General features: G+C 48.0%; 1 protein-coding gene across 4 annotated transcripts; it reads right to left on the bottom strand.

Moving 5' to 3' along the window:
* Window positions 1–1767: 1767 nt before the first annotated feature.
* On the bottom strand, window positions 1768–26384 carry MANBAL (mannosidase beta like). Of its 4 annotated transcripts, none has more exons than XM_069548543.1 (4): window positions 25815–26315; window positions 23354–23634; window positions 17595–17803; window positions 1768–2631 (listed from the first exon to the last, which is right to left on the bottom strand). In XM_069548543.1, the coding sequence occupies exons 3-4, from the start codon at window positions 17742–17744 to the stop codon at window positions 2524–2526; spliced, it is 258 nt and encodes an 85-aa protein (XP_069404644.1). In that variant the 5' UTR covers window positions 17745–17803; window positions 23354–23634; window positions 25815–26315; the 3' UTR covers window positions 1768–2523. The 4 variants fall into 4 exon arrangements, with proteins under 4 accessions (XP_069404644.1, XP_069404645.1, XP_069404642.1 ...); XM_069548544.1 differs by lacking the exon at window positions 25815–26315 and adding an exon at window positions 24349–24446; XM_069548541.1 differs by lacking the exon at window positions 23354–23634 and having other exon boundaries at window positions 26313–26384.
* Window positions 26385–27506: the final 1122 nt, after the last annotated feature.

The following is a 27506-nucleotide window of genomic DNA, read 5'->3' as shown; positions in this document are numbered from 1 at the left end:
TATGGGTTTTAACAGGATGCTTCTGGCTGCTGTCGAGAACAGACCCTCTATTGGAGAGTCTGCGGGATATTGCAGGTGGCTGCAACATCCATGAGATGATGCCAGCTGGACCATGGCAGTAGAGGGAAGCAGTGAGATGGGTCTAAATCTGGATTTTGAAGGTCAAGTTGCAAGGAACCACTTAAGAATCAAAAGTGAGGTGTCACGGAAAGAGGGGAGTCACAGATCAACAACTGAAAGGATTGAGACGCTCTCCAAGATGGGAAGACCACAAAAAGCCAGGCCTGGGGCTGCTGGTGTCAGGACTTTTGAGATGCCTGTTGGGTATCCAGAGGGAGATACCTAAGTAGAAAGTCAGATTTATGAGTCTGGAGTTTGGGCAAGGGGTCTGGAGGGATCTGTTGGCAAGATATCGGCATGTTGGAATTTAAAGCCATGAGCCTGGATGAGATCTCCCAGGAAGTGCAGGCAGAGCCATCAAGGACTGAGACCTGGGTCCCTTTGCTGAGGAGGAACCAGTGACGCAGGAAGAAAACCAGGCCAGGGTGGGGTCCTGCAAGCCTCAAGAGTGCCAAATCCCACCAACACTGTCCAAAGTGAGTGCGGAGCAAGGATGGTGGAGCAGAGGACTGTTCTCTGGCAAACAGCCTCTACGGGAGACAGTTTATGGGAGCTGGACCTACCGAGGCAGCCCTGCGATTCCAGAGCTGTCTCCCCTCCAGGCAGCTGGACGGATCTGCTCGAGAGGTCTGAGCCCTGCTCTCCCAGCATCATTTCCCTCTGGTCTCAGCTCCAGTTGGGCTTTTAAGACTCAGCTCAGTTATTCCCCTCTGCCACGTGGCTGTGCTGCCCCCCACAGCTGAGCTGGGGGCCCCCACCCAGCTCCCACTGCTCCCCACTGGACAGCTCTCCACACTCAGCCTGTGTACACGTCTCAGTCTCCCAATGGGCTTCTCGGAAGCTTCGTTTGGGCATCCCCCAGCCTAGCGTGGCGTGAGGTGTCAGACCCTCAGGAAACGTCTGAGAACACACTCAGCAGAAGCCCCTTCCCCTGGGACGTGGCTGTGTCCAGTGCTTGGTCGTGCAGACACTTCCGTCCCCTGAAACTTGGGGTGCTGGGATCCTCCTGGGCCCTTGCGGCAGACTAGCCATCACAGCACCCACCTGCTGACACTCACTGAAGGGCTGTTAAATATCAGGAAAGGGGCCAAGGATTGGGTCCAAGTTCAAGTCCTGGCACTCACAAGTCATTGGGACTTCAGTCTCCCATCTCAGAAAGGGAGAGGACGTGCGCTCATCCCTTAAGCTCCTCCTCCTCAGCTGTGACCTTTGGGAGAATGTTTGGCAAACTGTAAACCAGCCGGGCATTCGGAGGTACCACAGTCAAGGCTTCTCCCTGGTGGCTGATTCAGGGCACGTGACTAGAACTGTGTGACCCACCCCAGGCCACGTGAGGCCTCTGAGTGGGTTCTCCTCAAGCCACTCTGAAGATAAGTGATGTCCTCCTCAGGCAGCCGGGTCTAGGGACGGAGTGGGACCTGGCCCACGGAAACTCTAACACACATGTGGATGCTCATAGCGTTTCCCGTGGCAGTGACTAAGGGCTACATGAAGCAGCTGGCTGGACCCGTCCTGAAACTCATCCCAGATCTGCTCTGACCAGACCCCACTCAGGCCACCTTCTTCTCCAGGGGTGTGCCCTGCCTTACCCTCCAGGCCAGGGACCAGGCTCCCCCTCAGCACAGACAACACACAGGAGGCTCAGCGTGCAGGGCCATTCATTGACCTTTACTTCCCCAAATGACTGTGGTTAGGGGTTGAAGGAACTGGAGGGAGAGGAAGGGATACAGACAGAAGCAAAAAGCTACACCCTCAATGTGCTGTGATGGGCTGGAGAGAGGTTCGTCTGCAACTGACAAGTCCCTGCCCTTACCCCCTATGTGAGATGTTCAGGAAGTCTGGGCTCAAGAATACACACTCATCCAAGCCAAATCCCTTCCATCGGCTGGAGGAGGACCAGGCCTCTTTAAGGCCTGGTTGCTGCACCAGTGGGACCACTGTGCTAATGGCCTTGGCGCCTTGACCTAAACAAACAGGGGAGGCCTGGCCTGGCTCCCTCTGCACAAGCAGAGACAAAGGTGACTGATTAGCAGGGGATCTGATCTGCAGGGTATGGATAATGGCAGAGCGTGGTGCTTGCGGCAGTAGGTAAGAACTCTAAAGCGCAGTGTAAACCCACAAGGTGGGCGACACGGGGACTGAGAAAATGGAACTCTGTGAGGTGACCCAACTTTTCAAGAGGCTTCCAGGACAGTCTCTGTTCACAGGGTATTTCAGCCCCCTTGGCCGGAACCCCTCAGGAAGGCGGAAGGAAGAAGAAGTGCTGGTCTGCACCCTGGGGCCTGGGCACTGTCATGATGGTCCAGATCTCTGTGGCCACAGGGCATCCCAGCCACCTGAAAGCTTGTGCCCCAGGAGGGCTGCCCTTAAGGCCCTCATGCCAGGCTGCGCAGGCCGCCTCTTCTACCGCTTCTTCTTGGCCTCCTTCTTGGGTCTCTTGTTTGCAGAAGGAGCAGTGGCCTTGGGTTTCCTCGTCACCTCTGCACTTCGGGGCTCAGATGGTTCTGCCTCCTGTGTGGCGAGAAAGAGGAGAGTCCCGCTTAGACAAATCAAGCCTGACACCAGCAAAATGGGACCATGTCTGAAAGGACTCTGCAAATGGAAGCAGAGAAACCAGGGATCAAACCATCACCACAGGGACCTGGGAGCCGTGTGTTCCGGGACTGTCCCCTGGGAGCAGGTGAAGGATAAGGGAGGAGGCCCAAGGGGAGGGGCGGCCTTTGAAGTCTCATAGGCCTGGGGGGCACCGAGGCTCCCCCAGTTCCAGCCAAGTGACCTGTGGGCAACTCCCTTCCCCTTTCCGCATCTCGGCGCAACCAGCTCAGGGATGGAAACAGTGGCGCGCACCTTGCAGGGCTGATGTGCTCGGGGAGAACCCGGGAAACACCAATGCACCCGGGGGCCGTGGGGCACAGTGAGTAGGGCCCGGGCAGAGTGCGGCTGGGGAGGCGGCAGTGGGCAGACTTTGGGCGGCTTGCCCTCCTTCCGGCCCTGCCACCCCTCCTCCCATTCAAGCCGCAGAGGCGGGGACAGGGAAGGGTGGAGAGCACAGCCGCTTCAAGGTTCTGCGGCGCCTGGCAGGGGTGCCCTGTGGGAAAGGGCAGAGGGCAGCCTCAGGGCACAACTCCAGACTCTCCCTACGTCCGGGGCAGCTCTGGTTTTCATCTGTCATGTACACTGTGATTTGTTCCCTGTGAGATCTGGTTTAAACAAAGGTTCTGCTGCTGAAAAAAGGTTTAAAACCACAAAGCCAGCACTGGCCTTCACGGGGCTGATAAAGAAAGTGGACTCTAGGGAGGGGAACTGGCCTGCCCCAGCCTCACAGGCTCATGTCAGAGGAGACTCTGGAGTGGGCCCTGTCCTGTCGGGAGTCTCCTCCTCCCTGGTGATAAACTCAGCCAGGAAGGATGCTAGAGTTCCCATATAGCACAGAGAACACGAGCCACGGTCCGCAGGCCTGGTCAGGCCCAGAGGCAGACCTCACTTGGCCTGCAGTGTTTATTTTTAGGGATTCGAGCCAGTTGGGAGATTTCCCATTCAACGTGGAGTCCTTGCTTTTCTTGAAAACTTTAAACATCCAGTGACACCGGCCTCATGGAAGAAATGGGCTGAGCAGTGGCTGTCCCTTTATGCAGTGGTGCCCGCCCCTGCCCTGGCTCCCGCCACTCCACGGGCCCCAGCACTGCAGTAAAGAAACGTTTTCAGTACTTGCGTCCTTTTGTTTAAAAATGGGAGAACAAAAAGCGGACTCAGAAGACAAGGAGGGAGCACGGTGTTTCTAGAAGAGCATTTCTTCGTGTCTAACTGGCCAGCTCCCAGCTCGCTTCACTCTTGGTCCTTCTCTGCTCACTGTCAGCTTCTGGCCCCAGCCTCGAGCTTCCCTCAGACAGAAGAGGCTGTACTGGGGCTGCAGACAGGCGGTCCCCACCTAAGCCCAGTCCAAAGGTGCGCCAGCTCCTTCTTATCAGCCTTCACTAGCTTTCCACCCTGCTCGCCTGCCAGCAGGGAAACCAGGCGTAAAGGCCCAGCCCAGTTCCAAGCACCCATGGGTGATCCTCCCTAGATAACCAGGGGGCAGGGCCCTGGCTGGCCAGAGCTCTGATTGAGCTCAACCAGTCCCCTTGCAGTGATGTTGTTTATGAAAGAGAAGGAGGGAGGGTGGAAGGGAAGAAGGAAGGAAGAAGAAAAGGGGCGGGGGGGGAAAGCTACCCCATTAAAAACACAAAGAGAACAAAACCTCAGAGGAGACACTGTCAAGTACACAGGCTGGCAGCTCCAGAGCCAGCAGGAGGGCCATGGTTTAAGGCCAACCTCACAAGCACAGCACCTCTGGAGACTTTGGGAACCGGAAACAGCCCCCAGTCCAGTACCTGTGTGGCCAGTGGAAACCAGTCAGTCCCTGCGTGCCTGAGCAAACAAGATCTGATTAAACAAAAAGGTTTCTGCACAAGGGACTTGCCAGGCCTGCCAGGATCTCCAGGGATGGAGCCCCACTCTCAGTTCAAAGCTGGGGTCTCCTCTGATTTTAGTGGGGCCGGTTCAGAACCCAGAGACGAGGACACCCAGCTGTCATCCCTCGTGCTTCCTTTACTCCACAGACCTTCTCTCTGGCGCCTCATCCTGTCTGTCACCTCCCAGATCTCTCTCCTGGCCCAGAGTGGAACGGGCACTTCCCAGGCACCTCCAGCTCAAGTGCCGCAGACAGAGCATGGCCCCTCTGCAGCCAGCCTGGCCTTCCTCCTCCACCCACCCCCTCCCGTAGGCAGAACAACCAGAGTCCCAGCGACTCCTCTGTCCCTTTGCTCCCCTCCGTCCAACAGTCACCAAATCCTCCTGACTTGACCTCCTCCACCTTGACTCGGCCACCGTCTTGAGCATCAAAGGCCCTAATTCTTTATGCCATGACTTGTGTACCTGCCAAAAGAATTTTTCTAAAATGCAGATCCTTTCCACCTTAAACCTTCCAGTGGCTTCCATCACCCACAGTCTTATGTCCTGGGATGGCAGCTAAGGAGGCCATCTCTCCAGCCTCTCCTCCATCCCCCACCACCAGGCCAGGCCCCAGGGCTTCCACTGCTTAGCCCTAAGCAAGAGGAGCACCTCTCTCTCCTTGGCCGCCCAGCAAAGCTCCCCCCACGGTTTGGCCCCCAGGAACACACTGCTGCTCCCTCCTAGCCTTCTCCCTCCACTCTTCTTCCGCAGGTGCATGCTCTCCTCCGCCCTGACGCCCCAGGCACCCAGGAACCTCAACAACGCAGTGCTCATGAGGGTCTCCCCTCCTAGCCTGTGAGCCCCTTAGATGGCTTCAACTGCTCCTGAAAGAATGAATGAAATCAAAGAACACAAAAGATCTCCCATAACCATGGGAACTTCTCTCTTGCTTTATCATCATGAAAATACAGCACTTAAGACTAGATCTGGGGCTTCCCTGAGTGGCTCAGGCGGTAAGAATCCGCCTGCCAACGCAGGGGACGTGGGTTCAATCCCTCCTTCGGGAAGATCCCACGTGCGGTAAAGGAACGAAGCCTGTGCACCTACAACTACTGAAGCCCACACGCCCTAGAGCCTGTGCTCCGCGACGAGGGAAGCCCAAAACGAAGAGCAGGCCCTGCTCACCACAACTAAAGAAAGCTCGCACACAGCAGTGAAGCCCACCACAGCCAAAAAATAATGTAAATAAATTAATTTAGAAGGACTAAGCCTCACTTTCTGCATAGGGACAGAGGACACAGCAGATTTTTAAACCCAATATATGCACCCTAAGTCAACATCTAGACACAGCCATCAATAAGAACAGCAACAGTAAGAGCCACACAGCTGCTAATATTTACAACATGCCAGGCTCCGTGTTCTGCGGTCTGGACATGTCTTATTTTTCCCTCACAAAATGCCGTAACGTGCCCCATTTTAAAGAAGAGACATTCAGAGAGGTTATGTGACCTGCCTCCGCTGGTAAGCAGCAAGGCCAGGAGGAACCTAAGATGTATGGTATATAGCCTCTTTCAGGTTTCCTAGGGGCCTTGGGCTGATGGAGATCAAGAATCGGAGTGAACTGTGAATCTACTTTCTGTTTAGCCGAATCTGGAAGCACGGGTGACGGTGGACTGACAAAAACAGGTTGTTCAGGACCCTGCCGATGGGGGGCTCAGGACCCCCTGCTTGCGGCAGGAGTCAGGAAGGCGGTTTAGCGCTCCTCGAGTCAGGCTTTGCTCCCACGGTTGAGAACAGCTCTCCACAGGTGCGTGGACACAGTCCTCGAGTCATCCGAGCGCCTTGTCTGTCTCCTCTCACCCCAGGCCTCCTCCTCTCTTCTCCAACTCAGGTTCTAGCACTGTCACGCTCCCAATCTCCCAAGCTACAAACCACTGAGCCATTTCTGAGTTCTCGCCATTCCCTGCGTGCCCCCACATCCAATCTGTCACCATAGCCAGTCCATTCGGCTTTCCACAGAGCTCTCAGCTCTGCCCGGTCCCCTCTGGACACACTACTGAGCCGGCTCAGACGACCCCTGCACCACCCACCCCAACGCCCCGGTCTCCTGCCTGCCCACCCCAAGGTTTTCCTCACCATCCGCCACACTGCTTTCAGTCTGTTCTCCTAAAACAACCATCCTGACCAGCCTGTTTTCTGTTTTAAACATGTTTCTGGTTCCCTCTACGTATAAGGCAGATTCCAAGAACCCCCGAGTGGCCTCCAGAGCTGTTCCAACTGCAGCTTTGGCCCTGTCCCCGGGCACGCCCCCTCACGCAGCCCACTCTGTCACTTCTGGGCGACCAGCCAGCCAATAACTCCCAGATGCGCTGTGTCTTTCCCGCTCTGCACAGGTGCTCGGCACCCATAACCCATCCGTCTGCGCCCAGTGCACGCGGGTTCTGGGTCAGGCAGCACAGGGGAACCAAGACGAGGCGCACTTCCTGATGTGTGCCACGTGACTGCCTCACAAACACCAACCGCTGAGCCTCCCATCACCCTGGTGAGCCCATCCCTGGGCGCCCCATTTTACAGGCCTCACCAAGACTTAGCGACTCAGCCAGTGGGGAAGAGCCCCCTCCCCGAAAGGGGGAGGGAACGAAGGCAGCTGTTACACACGTGATTCGGCTGCTGGGGGTTCTAGCCACACAGAGCAAGTTCCAAATTCTTAGCTGGCAAGAATGACTCCGAATAAATGGCTGACTTTTCATTTCTCTTCAAATGCGCGTTGCTGGTACAAGCCAGGCAGACGGCAGACTCCGAACACGACAGCCCCACCTTTCAGTCGCGCCTCCTCTGCAGCAAGTTTCCCCCCACAATCTCACGTTAGGGAGTGAAAGAACCCCTCCACCCAGGGAGTTCCTGGGTCTGCGGAGGCATCCTCCGTGACACAGGCCTCATCAATAATGAAGCAGCTCCACAGCCACTTATGAGGCCAGGAAATTGCTGCTATTCATCAGCTTCAAATAATCGAATCTGTGCCACAGTGCATCCAATCTCTTCCAGCAGGGAGAGCACACAGAATTTTTATAATTTCCATTATACAGTTCAGGGTGGACTGAGTCCAATAAATCAGGACAAAATGTCATTCTACAAAGGCTGAAGCTCTTCTCTCCTCTGAAATGATCCTGGCCAAAGGAGACCCTGTGCTGTGCACAGGCAGCCCCATGGGTCTTATCTCACCCGATCCTCAAGGACGGTGTGGGACAGACATACATACACGATCACGTATAAAATCGCTACCTAATGAGAACCTACTGTATAGCTCAGGGAACTCTTCTCAATGCTCTGTGCTGTGCTTAGTCTCTCAGTGGTGTCTGACTCTTTGCGACCCCATGGCTGCAGCCTGCCAGGCTCCTCTGTCCGTGGGATTCTCCAGGCAAGAATACTGGAGTGGGTGGCCGTGCCCTCCTCTAGATCTTCCCCGCCCAAGGACTGAACCCAAGTCTCCTGCATTGCAGGCGGATTCTTTACTGTCTGAGCCACCAGGGAATCCCACTCAGTGCGCTATGGTGACCTAAACAGGAAGGAAATCCAAAAAGAGGGGATATATGTATACGTATGGCTGACTGACTTTCTGTACAGAGGAACACAACATTGTAAAGCACTTATACTCTAATCTTAAAAAAAATTATATATAAAAAAAAGAACTACATGGGTCGGGCGTGAATGCCCTCCTTTTCTAGCTCAGGGCACAGGCTCGAAGAGGGGAAGGCACTGGGGCTGAAGCTCCAGCCTGCCCTGCTGTGCGCTCTTGCCTGAGGCCCTGGGCAAGGTGGCAGCTGGGACACCTTGCAGGCTGGGACTAGCACTGGCCTTGAGCGGAGGACAGGACCAGCTGAAATCAAGCAGGGGAAGCTGTTCATGTGAGTTCCACAGGCGAACAGAGACAGAGTCCAGGACGCGCTTGGCAGGCGAGGAGAGCTATGATTAGCGAGAATGGCCCATGCAGCTTACCCCAGACACGATTCAGCACCCCTGCAGCCCCGCCCACCAGCTGGTCTGTGGCTTCATGCACGTCCGGCCGTCTCTGCCATGAGTTGGTGAGCATCTCAAGACCGTGTTTAGACCTTTGCCCTACCCACTGCGTGGCAATCTCTCGAGAACAGCTCATTAAGTAAAAAACACCCTGCTGCCCAATTCAACTGCAACCCCCGACCCCAAGCTTAAAAAAACACAGGGCAGAACTGCAGAGGTGGTTCTGTGAGACTACCTCCTGAGGTGTTGAGAATAGGTATATACCTTGCCCAAGTTAATCATTTACTACGGCAGCCTTCACTGGCAATCGGGGGCTGAGTTTAAAATCAAGACCTGGGACTTCCCTGGGAGTCCAGTGGTTAAGACTTTGAGCTTCTGATGGTGGGGGCATGGGTTCGATCCCTGGCTGAGTAACTAAGATCCAGTTTGCTACACAGCATGGCCAAGATAACAAAATCGAATCAAATCAAGACCTCCATGCTGGATATCCCAATGGGAACTTCCAGGCCATGGCGCCACTATCAAAGGAAGGCTCCATCCATCTCGGGGCTTCCTGGTTGACAGTGAAGTCTACGTGGGCATTGCATGGAATGCCACTCCTACCATCAATTCTGGTGAGCTCTCCTCCCCTGGATCACAGTGCTGGGCACCAGTTGTCTTTGTTTGCCACCCCCGCCTCCCCACTGCCATCAAGGCCATGCTCTTTCCTTGCCCTATGTGATTCTGGGGGGCTCTCAGTGACTGTGACCACAGCCACGGCCAGTTAAACATGGCCTGGCCAGAAATGGTACCCAATGCCCCTTCCCACCTATGAGGCAAAGTACAGATACGTGGCCAGGCCAGGGCCAGGCAGAGGCCTTCCATGAGATCGGGAAAGCGAGCAGAGGCAGAGAAATGGCTTTCTTTGCTTATCAAGCATAGGCAATAAGGACACAGACTGGGGCTGCTGCAGCTATTCTGCTGATGTGTGGCAAGGCCCTAAGAATGAAGCCAACACTGGCGGGAAGGCAGGAGATGGAGAGACAAAGGGAGCCCTGATGACCTTTCAGCTTCTGGATCCAGCTGTGCCTTGAAATTCCCAGTTCTAAAAGCCAATACAGTCTCTTTCTATCCTCCTCAAAAACTTTTTTACTTATTTATTTGGCTCTACCGGGTCTTAATGATGGCATGGGAACCTTTGTTGCCACGTGTGGGATCTTCCCAAGCTCCCTACATTGGGAGCGTGGAGTCTGAGCCACTGGGCCACCTACAGAGTCCCCTACAGCCTCTAAGGAAACTGCTGGAGTTGAGTTTCTGAGTTTTCAACTGAAAAGAGTCCCCATTAACAGAAGAGACTGAGGCAAGCCCGCAAAGATGGCAGGGTGGGAGTGAAGGCACCTGCCGAGGGGCTGGCGGCTGGCTAGGCACATGCAACATAAGCACATGAAGGCCTGAGAAGAGTCAGCACTGAAACTGCCAGGAGAGTTTGCGACTAGCAGATGGACTACTACCACCTACGACATGAGTCCCTGAACAAAAAGTCAATACCTGCTTGCCCAGGAGGGACAGGATCAACATTCTGGGCAGAAACGGATCCAAGAGAGGCTTGGGGAGGATGCTCAGGTAGGCTGTGGGGAACACGGAGAGGACTCCCGACCTTCACTTCCTCGTTACCTACTCCTTCATTCCTGGAACATGGCTCCCACCTCGTTCAAACTACTGCTCTCCACTTGGAGAAAAGCGATAGGCTATCTTCCCAGAAAATGTGACGAGGCATGGAAGCATCACGTTTTTGCACAGAACTGCGGGAAGTGCACAGGCTTCTGCAGTCTTTATCTAGGGGCGCCCTAGGGATCCAGAACTCTGCTAAGAATTTAGTTCTACTGAAACCCAGCTCTGAAGGAGGGCTCTGAGTATGTCCTCGTCAGGTGGAGCAGCCTTCCCTCCATCACTCAGCCCAGTCTCGGTGTCCTCCTCGAACCACACAGGGGTTTGCAGCGAGACCAGTCTTCTAGACCTCTGGCCATTAGTCTGTCCGTCTCCAAGAGAGTGAAGGAACGGAGACCCCAGTTTTGTCTGCATGGCACTCCTGCTCCCTTGGGAACCAACTTCCCACTCCCCCTCAGAGGTCACACCGCAGGATGCTCCCCTACCCTACACTGGCCACAGTGGTCCCAAGCCGGGTCCCAGGTACAGCTCCTTCTCCGGGGATTCTGGAACTGGGACCAAGCAGGAAGGCAGCCTCCAGAGGCTGCAGGTGAAAGATGCAAACTTGGGAATCTGTTAGTGGCCATGTTTTATCTTATCACAGGGACAGCAAGCAGAGGAAGGAGGGCAAGGGAAGTGAGAGACAGGAGGCGCACAGGAGGGGAGCAGAGGGGATGTGAGCGATGGGGTCCCACGCCTTCCAGAGGCCCAGTTGCATCCCTGCTCCGGGAGACCACCCATATCTTTTCAGTATCTCTACACTGCACAAAAACTGCCTCAAGCAAGCCAGGCATGCCTCAAGTCCAGGCCTTCCCTGAATCTTCATTTCCCTGGAAAGGCTTAGCAACTCATTCTTAGGGTTTTGAGAATACTATGTTGGTTAAAAGAATCCCCAGGTCTCCATCCCCCACTTCTTACCAGCTTTTCCCTTCCCACTTGGATGTCGTCTGTTATTACAAACTTGACACACACAGAACTGAACACCTCCTGTGCCCCAGATTGGTTTGTGCTTCAGGGAAGCAGTCTAAGGACCAGTGGCTGCATAACAGAATCACCTGGGCACTTGAGGAAACTTCTGATCCAAGGCTTCAGAGAACAAGAATCAGAACCAGAATCTCCATGGGTGCAGCCAAGGCCTTTGAAAATTCCCCAGGTGGAAACAGCCAGATAGAGAATCACAGATCAGACCAAGGAAAGGCAATTCAGGATAACGCTCGCCAGTCCCTTGCTTAAGGCAGACATCAACAAATAATTTCTTTACTCTGAAGCCTAAAAGCAGCCCCAGAATCCTTTCCACCATGGCCGCGATACAAACAATCAGACTGAGCATGAGAGGTGAAACACAGCTGCATTCTGGAACTGACAGAAACGGTACAAGGATCTACCTTCTTAGATTTTAGAACCTGGCCTACCAGAAAATGCTTGGATTAAATGTGGCCCAGGCCTCAAGCAGGCTCAAACAAATGTTTGTTTTCTCGGGTCTTAGTTTAATGAGGTATCAATGAGAAAACGTTCTCATCTGGCTTAGGATTCTAGGGGCTTTGGTTTTAATTTTACAAATTAGTTCTCGCTCCTACTATAGAAAAGAAAGGGGGTGGGGTGGGAAGCATTTCTCTGTGTTCCTTTTTTCCTTCCCTGATTACCCCCAAAAGAGCTTTCAAATAATCTGCTAAGTATTGAAATACTGAAGTCATAAACTAGTTGCAGAAAATCGGCTTACTAGAACAACAGGAAAGACATTCTTTTGCCTTTCAAAGCCTTTCCCATCATCTAGAGCCAAAAATATTATCTTCTGACCCAAAAAGCCACTAATAAACCTTGCTTCTATAGGCTAAGCAAGAGGCATGATTTTCCCCCAGGCAATGTGGCTGAGAGAGCAAGCCTGCTCTCTGGGGCCCCACCCCTCGTCCATCCCCTCCCACCCCCTTGTCACCTTCTGCTTCCAGGTACTTCACTCCTGCTCTCAAGCTGCCTAGAGTCCCCACAGCTGTCCCCACTCCCACAGGCTCGTTTCCTCCACAAGAGCGCCCCAGCCCCAAGTTAAAACCCCTTTCTTTTTCCCTTCCTATCCAAATTCCAGTCACAGCTAGCAGCTGAGCACAATCTCTAACCACAGTCTTAGCACTCATTCTCTCTTCGTAAAGCTGTTTATACACATAGAATTTGGTGTTTCCTTTCCAGTTACTTAAGAGTTTGGGAAAAGCCTGCCTTATGGAGGCATGCAGAGCAAAGCCAGCAATGGAATCCCTGCGTAACTGAGGACCATTTTCGGGCATGACACATTAATAAAAAGTTAAAATAATGGTACTATATTTTTTGCTACTGATCCACTGAAAAACCAAAAAACAAACAAACAAAAAATGTAACACAGGAACCTTCTGTTACAAAGACAATTCATTTGTGTTCCTTACTCCCCTAAACTTAAAGATAAAAGAAAGTGAGATGTTTTGTACCACATGTGTATTTTTAAACATGAGGTTGTTACAGAGTAAAGGAAGTCAGAAAGAGAAAGAAAAATACCATATATTAAGGCATATATACATAATCTAGAAAAATGGTACTGATGAACCTATCTGCAGGACAGGAATAGAGACGCTGACATAGAGAATGGACTTGTGTATGTGGGGAGGAGAGGGAGAGGAGATGGTGGGATGGACTGAGAGAGTGGCTGGACATACATACATTCCCATGAGTGAAGCAGAGCTGGTGGGGAGCTGCTGCAGCAGGAGCTCGGCCCCGTGCTCTGTGATGATCTAGAGGGGTGAGATGGAGGGGAGGGAGGCTCAACAGGGAGCGGACACACGTGTACATATGGCTGGTGCACAATGTTGTACAGCCCAAACTAACACAACATGGTAAAGCAATTATATTCTAATTTTTTAAAAAAGATGAGGTTGCTGATACCAAAATCAAAGATATCACAAATAAAGAAAATTAAAATGTAATATCACTGATGAACACAGTGATGCAAAAATCCTCAACAAAGTATTAGCAAACCAAATCCAACAGTATATTAAAAGGTTCATACACCATGATTAAGAGAGATTATCCCAGAGAGGCAAGGATTTTTCAAAATCCACAAATCAATCAACATGATATACCATATTAACAAACTGAAGAATAAAAACCATATGAGCAGAAACCCAATAGATGCAGAAAAAGCTTTTGACAAAATTCAACATTCATTCATGATAAAAACTTTCCAGGAAGTAGGCACAGAGAGGACATACTTCACTATAATCAAGGCCATACATGACAAGCACACAGCTAATGCCATACTCAATGGTGAAAAGCTGAAAGCATTTCCTCCAAGATCAAGAAAAAGACAAGGATGCCTCCTCTCACCACTTTAATCCAACACAACACTGGAAGTCCTAGCCACAGCAATCGGATAAGAAAAAGAAATAAAAGGAATCCAAATTAGAAAAGAAGTAAAATTTCCCTGTCTGCAGATGATACTGTCTGTCTACCATACACAGAAAATCCTAAAGAGGCCACCAGAAATCTGCAAGAGCTCATCAGTGACATAGAAATCTGTTGTATTTCTATACATCAACAATGAACTATCAGAAAGAGCAGTTAAGGAAACAATCCCATTTACCACCATGTCAAAAAGAATAAAGTACCTAAGAATAAACCTATTAATACCTAAGGAGGTAAAAGACCTGTACTTGGAAAACTATAAGACACTGACAAAAGGGATGGAAGATGACACAAACTGATGAAAAGAAACCCCATGCTCTTGGACTGGAACAATCAACATTGTTAAAATGACCATACTAGCCAAGGCAATCTACAGAATCAATGAAATCCTGTCAAAATACCAAGGGCATTTTTCACAGAACTAGAGCAAATAATTTTAAAACTTGTATGGCAACACATAAGACCCCAAATAGCCAAAACAACCTTGAGAAAGAAGAACAGAGCTGGAGGAATTATGCACTCTGACTTCAGACTATATAAAGCTACAGTAATCAAATCAGTACTGTAATGACACACAGATCAATGGAACAGAACAGAGCTCAGAAATAAACCCATGCTCTTATGGTCAATTAATTTACAACGGAAGAGACAAGAATATATAGTGGTGAAAAGACAATGTCTTCAATAAATGGTGCTGGGAAGACTGAAAGTGAAACAAGTAAAGTGTTTATTAGGAGGAAAAAGAGCAAGTATGGACAGACACACAGGTGGGCTCAGAGAATTTCACCCTCATGGTGGTTTTATTATAATCACTTTTATGGGGCATTTCTTCCAGGTTTTCCTTCAGCCAATAATCTTACTTTGCTTAGTTCTGAGTCTGTACTTGGCATCATTATATTTCAGGGCCCTTCCATGTGTGCCCACACATCTCTTGGCCAAGATGGATTCTAGCGAAGGGGCCTTTGGGTAAGCTGACATCACTTACTACAAGCTGACATCTCTTCTCGTTATCTCCAAGGAGCCTTTCTGGGCGTGTGTAGCTGAGAAGGTCTCCTTGACTTTGAGAATGAGAAATATGCGGTCTTTTATCTCTTATCTGGGCAGGCTCAGCCCTTCTCTCTCCTGCTGTTTTGGAGTAGCTGTCCAGAGGGGAGAAACAAGCTGTTCACCCACAGGCCCATCTAGCTCCTGCCTCTGCTCCACATCCCCTCCTAAGAGACCTCATCCTCTCTCACAGCTTTAATTACATCTTGCTGCTAAGTCGCTTCAGTCGTGTCCGACTCTGTGCGACCCCATAGACAGCAGCCCACCAGGCTCCTCCGTCCCTGGGACTCTCCAGGCAAGAATACCGGAGTGGGTTGCCATTTCCTTCTCCAATGCATGAAAGTGAAGCCGCTCAGTCCTGTCCGACTCCTAACAACCCCATGGACCGCAGCCTACCAGGCTCCTCCGTCCGTGGGATTTTCCAGGCAAGAGTACTGGAGTGGGTTGCCATTGCCTTCTCCGTAATTATATCTTGAAGTGAAATGAAGTGAAGGGACTTCCCTGGTGGCTCAGACGGTAAAGTGTCTATCTACAATGCGGGAGACATGGGTTCAATCCCCAGGTCGGGAAGATTCCCTGGAGAAGGGAACGGCAACCCACTCCAGTACTCTTGCCTAGAAAATCCCATGGATGGAGGAGCTTGGTGCAGGCTACTGTCCATGGGGTCGCAAAGACAGACCCTCCTCCTCATACAGACCAGTAGATACAACTGCCTACTTGATGTAATCACCTGGACATTTTAAAGGCCTTTGTTAAAAACTGAACCCAGCATGCTCCTTCCCCAGACAGATAATCTCCAGAATATACTGTTAAATAAGGAAACACGTAAAACTGTGTTTAGCATCGTTTGTACATCAAAGGGAGAAAATAAATGAATAAAGAAAGAAATATCACACACACATACCCATTTGCATACATCTTCAGAAAAAAAGAAACAAAAGGGGGATGAATCAAATAAAAATGGGTGCCTACCAGGGGAGGAAGGGGAAAGGGTGGGAGATACACAGATTCAAGGAAATTTCTGTAACTGCATCCTGTTACACAGTTTTGACTTTGGGAAAGTTTGTAATATAAAAGTGTTACATAATTTTTAAACTAAATCAAAAGGAAAAAAACCTCTAAAAGTAAAAAAACAAAATGAAGCAAATCAATGTTATGTCATGGTGGGAGTATACCAATGTGAAGAAAAGGCTTCTAAACACAGTACTCTGAATATATATATACACCCCTACTGGGACATATTTTGGGGCCCAGAAAGAAACAAAGAAATCATGAATTTCATTCTAAATCTTACTGTTAATAGAGAAAAATAACATAGTTATTTGAAAGCTATAAGAAGTATGTTTCAGGTGTGCTGAACAAAGTTTACATTAAAAAAAACAAGTAAACTGCTGTCCTTAGAAAACCCAACTTGCAAAGCTGGCCCTTGGCTGACATTTGGGAAAATGGATTTCGGGTGGTTCCCACAATTCCCAGAACTGAAAAGAATGGCTCACTATGCCTAACCTGTCTGTGGAAACAATATGGTTTATGTTGAAAACCTGCCTTCCTGTTGGAAGTCTGGAATTTTGGTTTGTGTTAGGCAGAGAGTGCTTATGTGATATGTCCCCAGTAAAACCCTAGGCAATGAGTCTCTAATGGGTTCCCTTGGTAGACAGTCTTTCACATAACTGGATGGGGTTCCCATTGAAAATCAAAGCTTTATTGGTCAAGATTGGAGGTTGCTAGAGTCCAAACTCACAACTCTGAAAACTAATAGAGGGAAAGAATCAAGCATTTATCCTGCCTTTTACTATGGACAGCATTTCAGACTAATTATATAGGCATGACGGAAAGATCTTCTTCACTGAAGAATTCCAGCTAATAAAATGCAGAAGGAAAGAATGGCTCTAAGTAATGATCAATGGATGCTAAAACCATTTAGGTGAAAGAGGGATGAAGATTTTATAACAGAGGGATCAGCTATAACCACCTGAACCCACAGATATCTTAGAATCTCTATATGACAAACAGACACTAAGTGCCTGTTGATTTCAAAGAACAAGACACTCACAGCACTAGCTATGAGGTGTTCTCGCTAAATAACTGGATCTCACTAAATAACTGAACTGAATCAAGCCTCTAGACTGCATTTCTCATTGACAGAAAATCCGAAGGACAAGTTGAACATGTCAATGACACCACGCAGAAGCAATCAGCCAAATCCTGGATGTGGTGGATGACGACCTACCTTCTCCAACAAATCAATGTCACGAGAAAAGTGAAGGTAGGGTGGAGGAAGGAGGCTGTAGAGCTACAGAATAAACAGACCAAATGAACAAAAGCCGAAGTAACGAGACAGTCAATCTGACTACACCACTCTCGTCTTTAAAGCCCGTGGGCCCCCACCCCCGCTCTTCTGGCTGTGCCTCCCATCACGTCCCCTCTGTGCTCTGGCCAGTCACCTGCGTTCAGGTGTGAGCCCATTCCTTCATTCCTTGGGTCCTTACACATGCAGTTCCTTCTGCCTGAGGGAGGACTGTAAGTTCAGGTCCTCCCCGTTACACACCTTCTCAGTACCCTGTACTTCACAGGGAAACATGTGTATTTGTTTCATATCTGCCCTTCTCCCAAAGACTAGAAGTTCCTTGAGGGCAGACAGCACATCTTTCAGCAGAGTCTGACACATAATAAGTAGGTACTAAATAAAAATCTGTTTCACACACATGCAAACAAATAAGGTATGAACCACGTGGCCCAGTGTCACCAGGTGGGAATTTGGAGACACTTTAAATCAATCAAGCCCCGCATAATCCCTGCTAGTCTTCATGGCTGTGAAGTCTGTGAAGTCAGAACCCAGCCTGAGGAGCCGAGGCTCACGGAAAAGGACTCACCGCCTCATGGGACTTGGGAACTGGAATGATGATGGCCAGCACGCAGATGAGCTGGAAGATGGCCCCCAGGAAGAGTCCATACCGCAGCAGGTTCTCCAGGAACGTGGGCTCAGGCACCTCGGGAGGGGAGAAGTCCAGGTCGGAAGCCATGGCCCCAGCTGCCTGCTGCCTGAGGTCCCCTCCGACTCACCGCTCTCCAGAGCCAACTTCTAAATTCAAAGAGTTAATGTCACGTTTCCAGTGATGTTTAAACGGTTCCACTTACACAAACACGCCCACATACATGCAAGAATATGTAAAGCAACTGTGGTGAAATGTTAACAGCTCTTGAATCTAAATGGAGGATATGCGGAGAGCCACCAAACTATTCTTTCAATTTTCTTGTATGTTTTAAATCTTTTCCAAATATGAAGTTACAGAAAATAAATAAATGCGAACACTTCAACAAAAATCTCAAATCAACATACATTTGCTGAAGGTCTGCTCTGTTTCAGGTTTTCTTTACTTGTTCACTCATACATCCAGTCATTCACTCAACAAATACTTATTGAACACCAAGCACTGAAGGCTGAGCAAAACAGTCTTCTCTTCTCTCGAGGCCGACCTCTAAGGACAAAAGGACAGAGGAAGACAAAGAACTCATCCAGATGGAACATGCCAGCTAGTGGTCACTGTTTTGAAAAAAAGGCTTCAGAAGGGCATCATTTTATTTTGTACAGAGTGACAGGAAAGTCCTCTCTGCAGACAAGACAGGAACGATGTGGCGGAGACGGGAAGCGTGAGAGTGAGGCAGGGCGGCATCTCTGGGAAGTGCAGCCCAAGCAGAGAGAAAAGCAAGTGTAGAGGCCCCGGGTCAGGGATATGAGTCCACAATGGCCAGAGACGAGTGCAGGAGAAGGAGGCGGTAAGATAGAGAGGAGAGGGACTGACCTGGAAGCACCCTGACACTCTGATTTTATGAAGTCAAATGTAAGCCACAGAAGGGTTTTGAGCAGAAAAGTGACATGATCTGACTTAAACATTTTAAGAGGGGCAAGAGTGGACATGGGGAGACCCAGGAGGAGGCTACTATCAGTAATCCAAATAAGAGATGCGGGGGACACGGACGACAGGGGCAGTGGTGGTCAGTGGTGGCGGGTTCAGTCTCAATCCACCTCTCCAGACCCTCCTTTCACCAGACCCCCCAACTCCTAACACCCTGGTCAAGCTGAAAGACCTGCCTGTAATTCTCCAAGAGCACTGAGCTCTTTCAAATCCTGGGCCTTTACCCAAATTGCATACTCTGCCAAGAATGCCCTCTCCCACTCTGACCGCTTTGGGGAAGGACAGTTTTGTTAACAAACAGTGCTAGGAAAACTAGATATCCACATGCAGAAGAATGAACGGAAGTTAACCCAAGATGTTTCAAAGAACTAAACTTAAGAGCTAAAACTATTAAACTTATTGAAGAAAACACAGGAGGAATCTTTATGACATTGGATTTGGCAATGACTTCTTAGATGCCAAACCACCGGCAACAAAAGAAAAACTAAACTCGACTTCATCAGAATTGAAGATTTTTGTGCATCAAAGGGCATTATCAAGAGAGTGAAAGACAAACTGGAAACCAGTTTGGCAGATTCTAAAAAACAAACCTAAAATTATCATATGATCCAGCAATTCCACTCCTAAGTATATATACCCAATAGAACTGAAAGCATGGATTCAGATACTTGTACACCAACGTTCACAGCTACACTATACACAATAGTGAGAAGATAGAAATAACCATGTATCAACCAACAGATGAGCTGATAAACGAAATGTGGTATATTATACATATACACCCACACATATGTTTACTCAGCTATTAATACTGAGATGAATAAAGTTCTGACACATGCTCCTACATGAATGAATCGTGAAAACACTGTAAGGGAAGTAAGCCAGACGCAAAAGGACAATACTGTATGATCCCACTTGCTAGGTACCTAGGCAAGGCACACTCACAGAGACAGAAACCAGAGTACAAGGTTATAGGGACCTGAGGAGGGGGAATGGAGTAATGGTTACTGCTTAATGGGTGCAGAGTTGCAGTCTGGCATCATGAAATAGTTCTGGAAATAGTGGTGATGGTTAACACTGTACACTTAGAAGTGGTTAAAACGATACATTTTATGCTATGGATACTTTACCACACACAAAAAACTGTACCTATTTCTTACTTTTTAAACATGGCTACTAGAAAACTAAATTAAACACGTGGCCTGCATTATACCCCTGTGTATGGCTCTGCGTTTGCCCGAAAAGCTTCCTCCACTTTGGCTCTGACACTTCATTGCTCTGCAACATTTTTCCAACATGAACGCGGAGTGACTGAAGGATGACAAAAATGGTCTTTGAAGTGAATAGACTGGGGGCTTATGCAAATACACATGGTCTACCTTTTAACCCAGTCTTTTAGGAAGGTCACGCGCCTGTGCCGACAAGGTGGCCATTGTTTCACACCACTCCTGTCTCCCTTGGGAATGGTTTTCAAAGTCTGAGGTTCACTCCCCCGCCCCCAAACCCTCAGAGCTGGCAGATCTTATCCTCCCAGAAAAGATCTGACTTCTGGAAAGAACCCAACATCATCTGGATCCCAGGGTGGTGAATCAGGTGGAGCCTCAAGCCCAGGAATACCATTTTTGGTCAAATACAAGGTATGACGCTCAGACCCTCGGCAGATTGTTTGTAGTGGCTCAGACACTGGCTCTGAAGTGAATTCCAAGGCTGCTGCAAGAACAGCTTCGCTAGAGGAAACGTACAGCCAGGCAGGGCACTGCATCCTCATGCCGTGTGTATAGCAAGCCATGAAGAAGTTCTCTCATTTCTTCAGTTACACCTCATAAATACACACTTTTTAAAAATGTCCTTGGCCCTAAACTTTACCTTTAAGGCTGTAACACAGCCTATGGGGCTTATCAATATTTAGATTTATTAGTGTTACTAACAGCAACCTTGTTAAGAATATTTCCAATACAATAAAAACATGGGGCCAAGAGTCAGGCTAGGGGCACAGACTCTGCTTCTATTGCCAATTAGCTACACTTTGGACCAATCTAGAGACTTGATGTTCTCAGGAGCCAGACAACAATAATGCATTCAAAGCTATAATGCATTTAGGGTTTTTTTTAAAATAGCAATTAGGCAATACCTAGCAAGAGTCATAAAAGTGATTATTATATCCTTAGACTGAGTAACTCACTTCCTAGAATTTACAGTAAGGAAACAATTCAAAAGAAAAAGGCTTCAGGTACAAAAGAGTTCATGGCAGTGCTATTCATAATACTGAAAACCAGGAAGCAACTCAAGTGTCCAACAATAAAGAAGCCGTTAACCCAATTACGGTACATCATGGCATATTGCCCCTTGGCTTAAATAGCAAATACAGATGTTGCGTATCTGGCCAGCGGAAAGTCTTTGCAAATTTATATTACATGAAAAAAGAAAACAATTACATAAACACTATCACTGCAACCATGTATAAATTGTGATTTCACTGGCTAAAGATCAAAAGAGGCCATAAGAAAATGTAAACAGTTGCTATTAAAAGTGAAGGGGCCATACGTTTTAATTCAGGGGAGAATCTTATTGAAAAAATTAATATAATCTAAAAGAAAAATCCATGCCCTATCTGCTCTCTTCATAAAACTTTTATAGAGTCTAATGAAATGTTGCCCAGGAGAACTTTCTGCAATGACTGAAATGTTCTATACTTCTGCTCTCCAATATGGTAGCCACATGTGGCTAGTAAGCACTTAAAGGAGGATTGAGGAACTGAATTTTTCATTTTAACTTCAATTAATTTATAAATCATCACATGTGGTTAGAGGACTCCCAGACTGGACAGCACAAGTATAACCAGAGGATGGCTGTAGCCTACCAGGCTCCTCTGTCCACGGGATTTGCCAGGCAAGAGTACTGGAGTAGGTTGCCATTGCCTTCTCCGAGTAAAGTTCTAGAAAATATAAAATGCTCTATACATCGTGTCTGCTTTAGAACTCCCGTCTAGTTTCCTCTGCACCCGTGCTTTACTTCCTCGCCTGCTTGCTTGGATTTCTGGGTTTTCCTTTCCTGACCACAGAAGTCACAAGAGTGCTACTCATCCTTCGGCTCCCAATGAAGAGGCTTTTAGCTCTCAGACTCCGCGACGAGCTCTGCTCCCCCACCCCCTCCACTGTCACAGCAGACCGTTTGCCAGATGAGCAGTCCTTTACAGTCTAACTCATTCAATTCATAACCATTATGGACAGGGGGTATTACTAATGAGGATGAGGAAACCGAGGCTCAAAGAGGTTATGCGGCCTACCCAGGGATTACTTGGCTGACAAGTAGCAAAGTCAGGATTCAAACTGGCTGGTGGGTAAGACTGAAACTTACCTGGGGGTCAATGGTTCTCAAACTGCAGGTTTTGACCCATTAGTGAGCCATGGAAACCATTAAGGGGGCTGCCGCTGGCACTTTTAAATTTTATTAACCAGTACAATGGACAATATCAGATTAGTCAGGGTGAGCATTATATCTTGAAGCTTTTTTTTTTTTTCAGTTATATCAATCTACATTCCAGCATGCATGTTCTGGGTCAAAATTCATTTCTTATTGTTTGAGAAATACCACACTGTCTAATGTTCTTATTGTTCCACTATACGCTCCTGAGGTAGCTGGGACCCAGGGTCCATTTTGAGTTTGTTCCAGGGACTGACACAAATACCTGGTAACTGATCAAACCTATGCTTGTTTCCCATCTTTAAAGAGCAGCCTCATTTAACAAGGAGTGGGAGCTGAGAAGCATGGGGCTTATATAGGCTCACCCACTGAATCAGGGCAAAGCTGAACATCCTGCTATGTCTCTAACCCTGTGGTGCTCCCGACTTGCTTAAGAGCAAAGTTGTTTGTTTGTTTGTTTGTTTTTAACACATGGGGAAACTTGTACCCCCACTGGAATTTAATAAAAAGTACAGACCCATTTTGGAGAAGGAAATGGCAACCCACTCCAGTATTCTTGCCTGGAGAATCCCATGGACAAAGGAGCCTGGTGGGCTACAGTCCATGGGGTCGCAGAGAGTCAGACACGACTGAGCCACTAACACACACACACAGACTCATTTATTATCGAACATGGAAAATAATGTCAAAAGGTCATCAGACCCCTTGAGGCTCATCCGTGAATGTCAGACACCAGTGGTCTGAGACATTCACTCACTGAACACAGAGTTACTGAGTCTCTGCCATGGAGTTTCCATACAATCAGAGGCACCCAAACACATAAAGATATAATGTAATGTTGACAGTGAGTAGTATGAGAAAATATAGAGAGCGAGGTATGGGGTGCTATTTTATATGAGGTGGTCAGGGAAAGGCCACCCTGAGAAGGCGACATTTCAGCAGAGGCAAAGAAGAAAGCAAAAGAACAAGCTATTTCAACATCTGTTAGGTACCCCAAGACGGAGAAGAGCAAGGGATAAGGTCTGAGGCAGAAATGAACTTTATGATCAGAGGAGCATAAAGTGAGCAGCTGTGTAAGGCCAGTAGGACTCTGGGTCAAAGGGGAGCCACTGGAAGGTTCTTAGCAAAGAAACAACATTATCTGACTCATTTTTAAAGGGTCCCTGTGGCTGCTGTATTGAGAACAGATCGCAGGGGGACAAGAATCTGAAATAGGGAGACCAGTTAAGAGGCTACTATACTAGTCAAAGGGCTTCCCAGATGGCTCGGTGGTAAAGAACTGAGTCCTTTACCTGCAATGCAGGAGTCCCGGGTTCAGTCCTTGAGTAGGGAAGATCTGCTGGAGAAGGAAATGGCAATCCACTCCAGTATGCTAGCCTAGGAAATCCCACAGACAGAGAAGCCTGGTAGGCTACAGTCCATGGAGTCGCAGAAGAGTCGGACACGACTTAGCGACTAAACAACAACTTTTAGTCAAGAAGACACATTTGCACCAGGCAGTAGTGGAGGCGGTAAATTCTCAGGTTATAGATACATTTTAAAGAGAGAGCCAACAGGATTTCCGGGATGAAATCTAAAAGAGAGAAATTAACAAAGAGACCTGAAGGTGAAATTATTCTGTATGATACTGTAATGGTGAATATGAGACAGAAAGTATTTGTCAAAACCCACAGGACTTTACAGCACAGAGAGTAAACTTTAATGTACACAATTTTTTTTTAAAAAATCATTTAGGTATCCAGGATGGAATGTAGAATGTGACATTGTGAGTCGAAATATATTACAAATGGATCACGTAATTTCACGGAAGGGGTAGGGGGAATGAGGTGCTGACCTCAGTAACTGTGGAAATAGACGGAATTGAGAAGACTAAAAGCCAGAGAAACTGTACATGCACCGATGTTTTCCACATGGGATACAGGTTAACAATTTTGAGACTATACACATACACTGAAATTGCACAAGTAAGTAAATGGATGGCAGACGGTGGAAGCCAGGTCTGTTACAGTTGGGAGTAGAAGGTTATAGATAAGCCAGAGTAGGCTAGATGGTCCACCTGGATGGCTAAGTGTTGTGGACATCAGTAAAACTCATATTTAGATTATTACAGATACAGACAGCTATATATATATATATATATATATATATATATACATATATATATATATAAAGAGGGGCGGGGGAGAGGCTAGTCTACACACATACATCTCTTGCTACACATTTACTGAGAGGGCCTAGAAACATGGGCATCCCAAACAGTAGCAATAAGCACACCTAGCACCCAGACCTTGGTGTCTATTATGATTCTCCAATAAAATGAACCAGGGGCTCCTTAGAGAAATGGTTAACTCTAGGACTGAAGCAGGAAATATATAAGATGAGCCTGTAACAGAAAGTAAGAAACTGTTCAAAAAAACAAAACACATTGATCAGGGTATGTTAAAGGGATATAAGACCCACTTCGATGGCCAAAGCCAGAACAATCTGCACAGCAAAACAAATAATTCAAAGTATGAAAAGAATTATTCACAGCCATACTGATATTATTTAATAAGCAAACAAACTTCCCAAGGAGAATTTAAAATAATTTATGTAAATAATCTGTCTTAAAGTGTAAAGTGTAATTCCACACTCCTTAAGGATGGGCTGTGCATAACTTCCTTCCAGGAGTACAAGGTGGAAAAGTGGTGGAAGGAGAGTTAACTTCACAGTGGAAGAACTTGACTACTTCAAGCTAGTGATCTGGGTTAACACCAACAGTGATGACGTATACTGAAGATATGTACCCTACTGTGACGGTGTGAGGTACACACAGGATAGTATATACCCTGTGAGATGATGAGAATGGCACTTTACCTCCGGGATCTTCCTCCCCCAAACCTGTAACTCCAATGTCATCACAAGAAAAACATCAGACAAATCCCAAACGAGAGTCATTTTATAAGATATCTGACCAGTAATACTCAAAACTGTCAAGTGTATCTACAAGAAAATTCTGAGAAGCTACCACAGTCCTAGAAACCTAAGAAGACACGACTAAGCGTACTGTGGGATCCTGGAACAGAAAAAAGGACTGAGCAAAGAGAAAACTGAGCAAATCTGAAGAACAAATGGACTTTAGTAAGTTACCAGTACTGGTTCATTAATTGTGACATAAATATTACACTAATGTAAAATGTTAATAGGGAAAATTGTAGGGGGGACATATGGAAACTCACTGTAGTATCTTCACAGTAATTCTGAAAATCTAAAATTATTCTAAAATTTTATTGGAAAAAAGTCATTTCAAAATAAATAACCCTTCAGACATGTATAGATGTCCACACTTAGCAAACAGAAACTAAGTCTTGTTTAACAGAAAAACCCAGATTCCAAGTATCTTGGTAGGGTATCCTTGGCTTCCTATGAAATGATTTTAAAATTCTGCTCTGAGACTGAAACTGGAACAGAATGGGTAATAGAAAATCAGTGTCAGGAATTACTACCCTGGGCTGTTTACCCAGACCCCTCCCATTACAACAAATTCCCAAGAACTGCTCAAAACTGAATTCGAATTTTGTCCTATGCAAAGATAAGCCATCTCCCAGAGCAGTAAAAGCTGGCTGAAAAAGACGGGCAGATGTCCTGTAAAATGTCATTCTGATGTGGCAAGTGTGGTTGCCACAAGAAAAAGTGTGGTTTCACAGATTCATTTCTCACTTCTCTCAAAAAGAAAAAAAAAAATCAGCAAACACGCATTGTACATTTACTAACCCTTTTGCATTCACCTTCTCATTTAATCCTCCAATCAACTCTATGCACCCATTTTACAGAGGAGAAAACTGAGAACCAGAGAAGCAACCAGAGCTCGCCTACAGTTACCGAGTAATACGGTACACTAAGGATTCGAACCCCAGCCAGACTGACTCAGGAGCTCTGGCTCCTCCAAATGCTCCGCCCTTGGGAAGAAAGGCCAGGTCACAACTGTGAGGAGCACCGGGTCTCGTCCCAGCTCAGAGCTAAGGCGCTGGACACAAGCAAACTAAGGCCCTCCGCCTCCCTGGGAGTCAAACTCCCCTCTGCAAGTAACTTCCGAACAAGCGACCCAGGAAGTTATTTGCGCCAAACACGGAGCGGTCCCCAGGCCAACAGAACAGCGCCGCCGGGACAGGGGCAGCGGCGCCGGAGCCTAATCCTCGCTTCTGTACCACAGCCTCGGCGACTACGCCCCGCCCCGAAGCCCGAACCGACCACAGGACCTCCGGTACTCACCTCGCGCGCCGCCCCGCCGCGCCGCGCCCCCCGGAAGTGGTTTCTTGCGACCTTGGGGCCCGGAAGTGACGCTCCTGAGCAACCAGCTGGCTCGGTTCCTCCCCTCAGCGTTGCTAGGGTTGGCGGATCCAGGCTGCTGGGCTTTGTTAGTCTTTTGTCCCAACTCTGTGGTTTGGAGCTGGAGAGAGAGGCCTGCAGAAATGAAAGCCAGGCTCCCTCGATTCTCTAAGGCGCTGTATCACAGCCCATTTCAGCAAACATTTATACACGTTTATAGACGTCTTAATTTTTTTTTTTTGAAGTTTGATTTACAAACTAGTTTGTAAGTTTTAGGTGTGTTTGTAGTGGTGTGTAAGTTTTAGGTGTACAGCAAAGTGATTCAGCTATATATAATATATTTTTTTTCAGATTCTTTTCCATTATAGGTTGTTATATTGAATATAATTCCCTGGGCTATACAGTAGGCCCTTATTGTTTATCTATTTTATATGTTTGTTGTTGTTGTTGTTGTTGAGTCACTTAGCCATGTCTGATTCTTTTGCGACCCCATGGACTGTAGCCTGCCAGGCTCCTCTGTTCATGGGATTTCCCAGGCAAGAATACTGGGGTGGGTTGCTCTTTTCTTCTCCAGGGGATCCTCCCAACCCAGGGATCGAGCCTGCATTTTCTGCATCTCCTGCTTTGACAGGTGGACTCTTTAGCACTGAACCTCTGCTGCTGCTGCTGCTAAGTCGCTTCAGTCGTGTCCGACTCCGTGCGACCGCACAGACAACAGCCCACCAGGCTCCGCCGTCCCTGGGATTCTCCAGGCAAGAACACTGGAGTGGGTAGAGAAGCCCATTTTACACACAGTGTATCTGTTAATCCCAGACTCCTCATTTATCCCTTCCCCTCATCCTGTTTGGTAACCATAATTTGATTTCTATGTCTGTGAGTCTACTTCTGTTTTACAAATAAGTTCATTTGTATCATTTTTTTAAAAGATTCCACATGGAGGTGATATGGTATTTGGGCTCCCCTGGTGGCTCAGATGGTAAAGTATCTGCCTGCAGTGCTGGAGACCTGGGTTCAATCCCTGGGTTGGGAAGATTCCCCTGGAGGAGGGCATGGCAACCCACTCTAGTATACTTGCCTGGAGAATCCCCATGGACAGAGGAGCCTGGTGGGCCACAGTTCATGGGGGTCAGAGAGTCA

The sequence above is a fragment of the Ovis canadensis genome, chromosome 13 (assembly GCF_042477335.2).
Source record: "Ovis canadensis isolate MfBH-ARS-UI-01 breed Bighorn chromosome 13, ARS-UI_OviCan_v2, whole genome shotgun sequence".
Taxonomy (NCBI): Eukaryota; Metazoa; Chordata; class Mammalia; order Artiodactyla; family Bovidae; genus Ovis; species Ovis canadensis.
The sequence above is the reverse complement of the archived record's forward strand: the minus strand, read 5'-3'. Positions and strand labels throughout refer to the sequence as shown.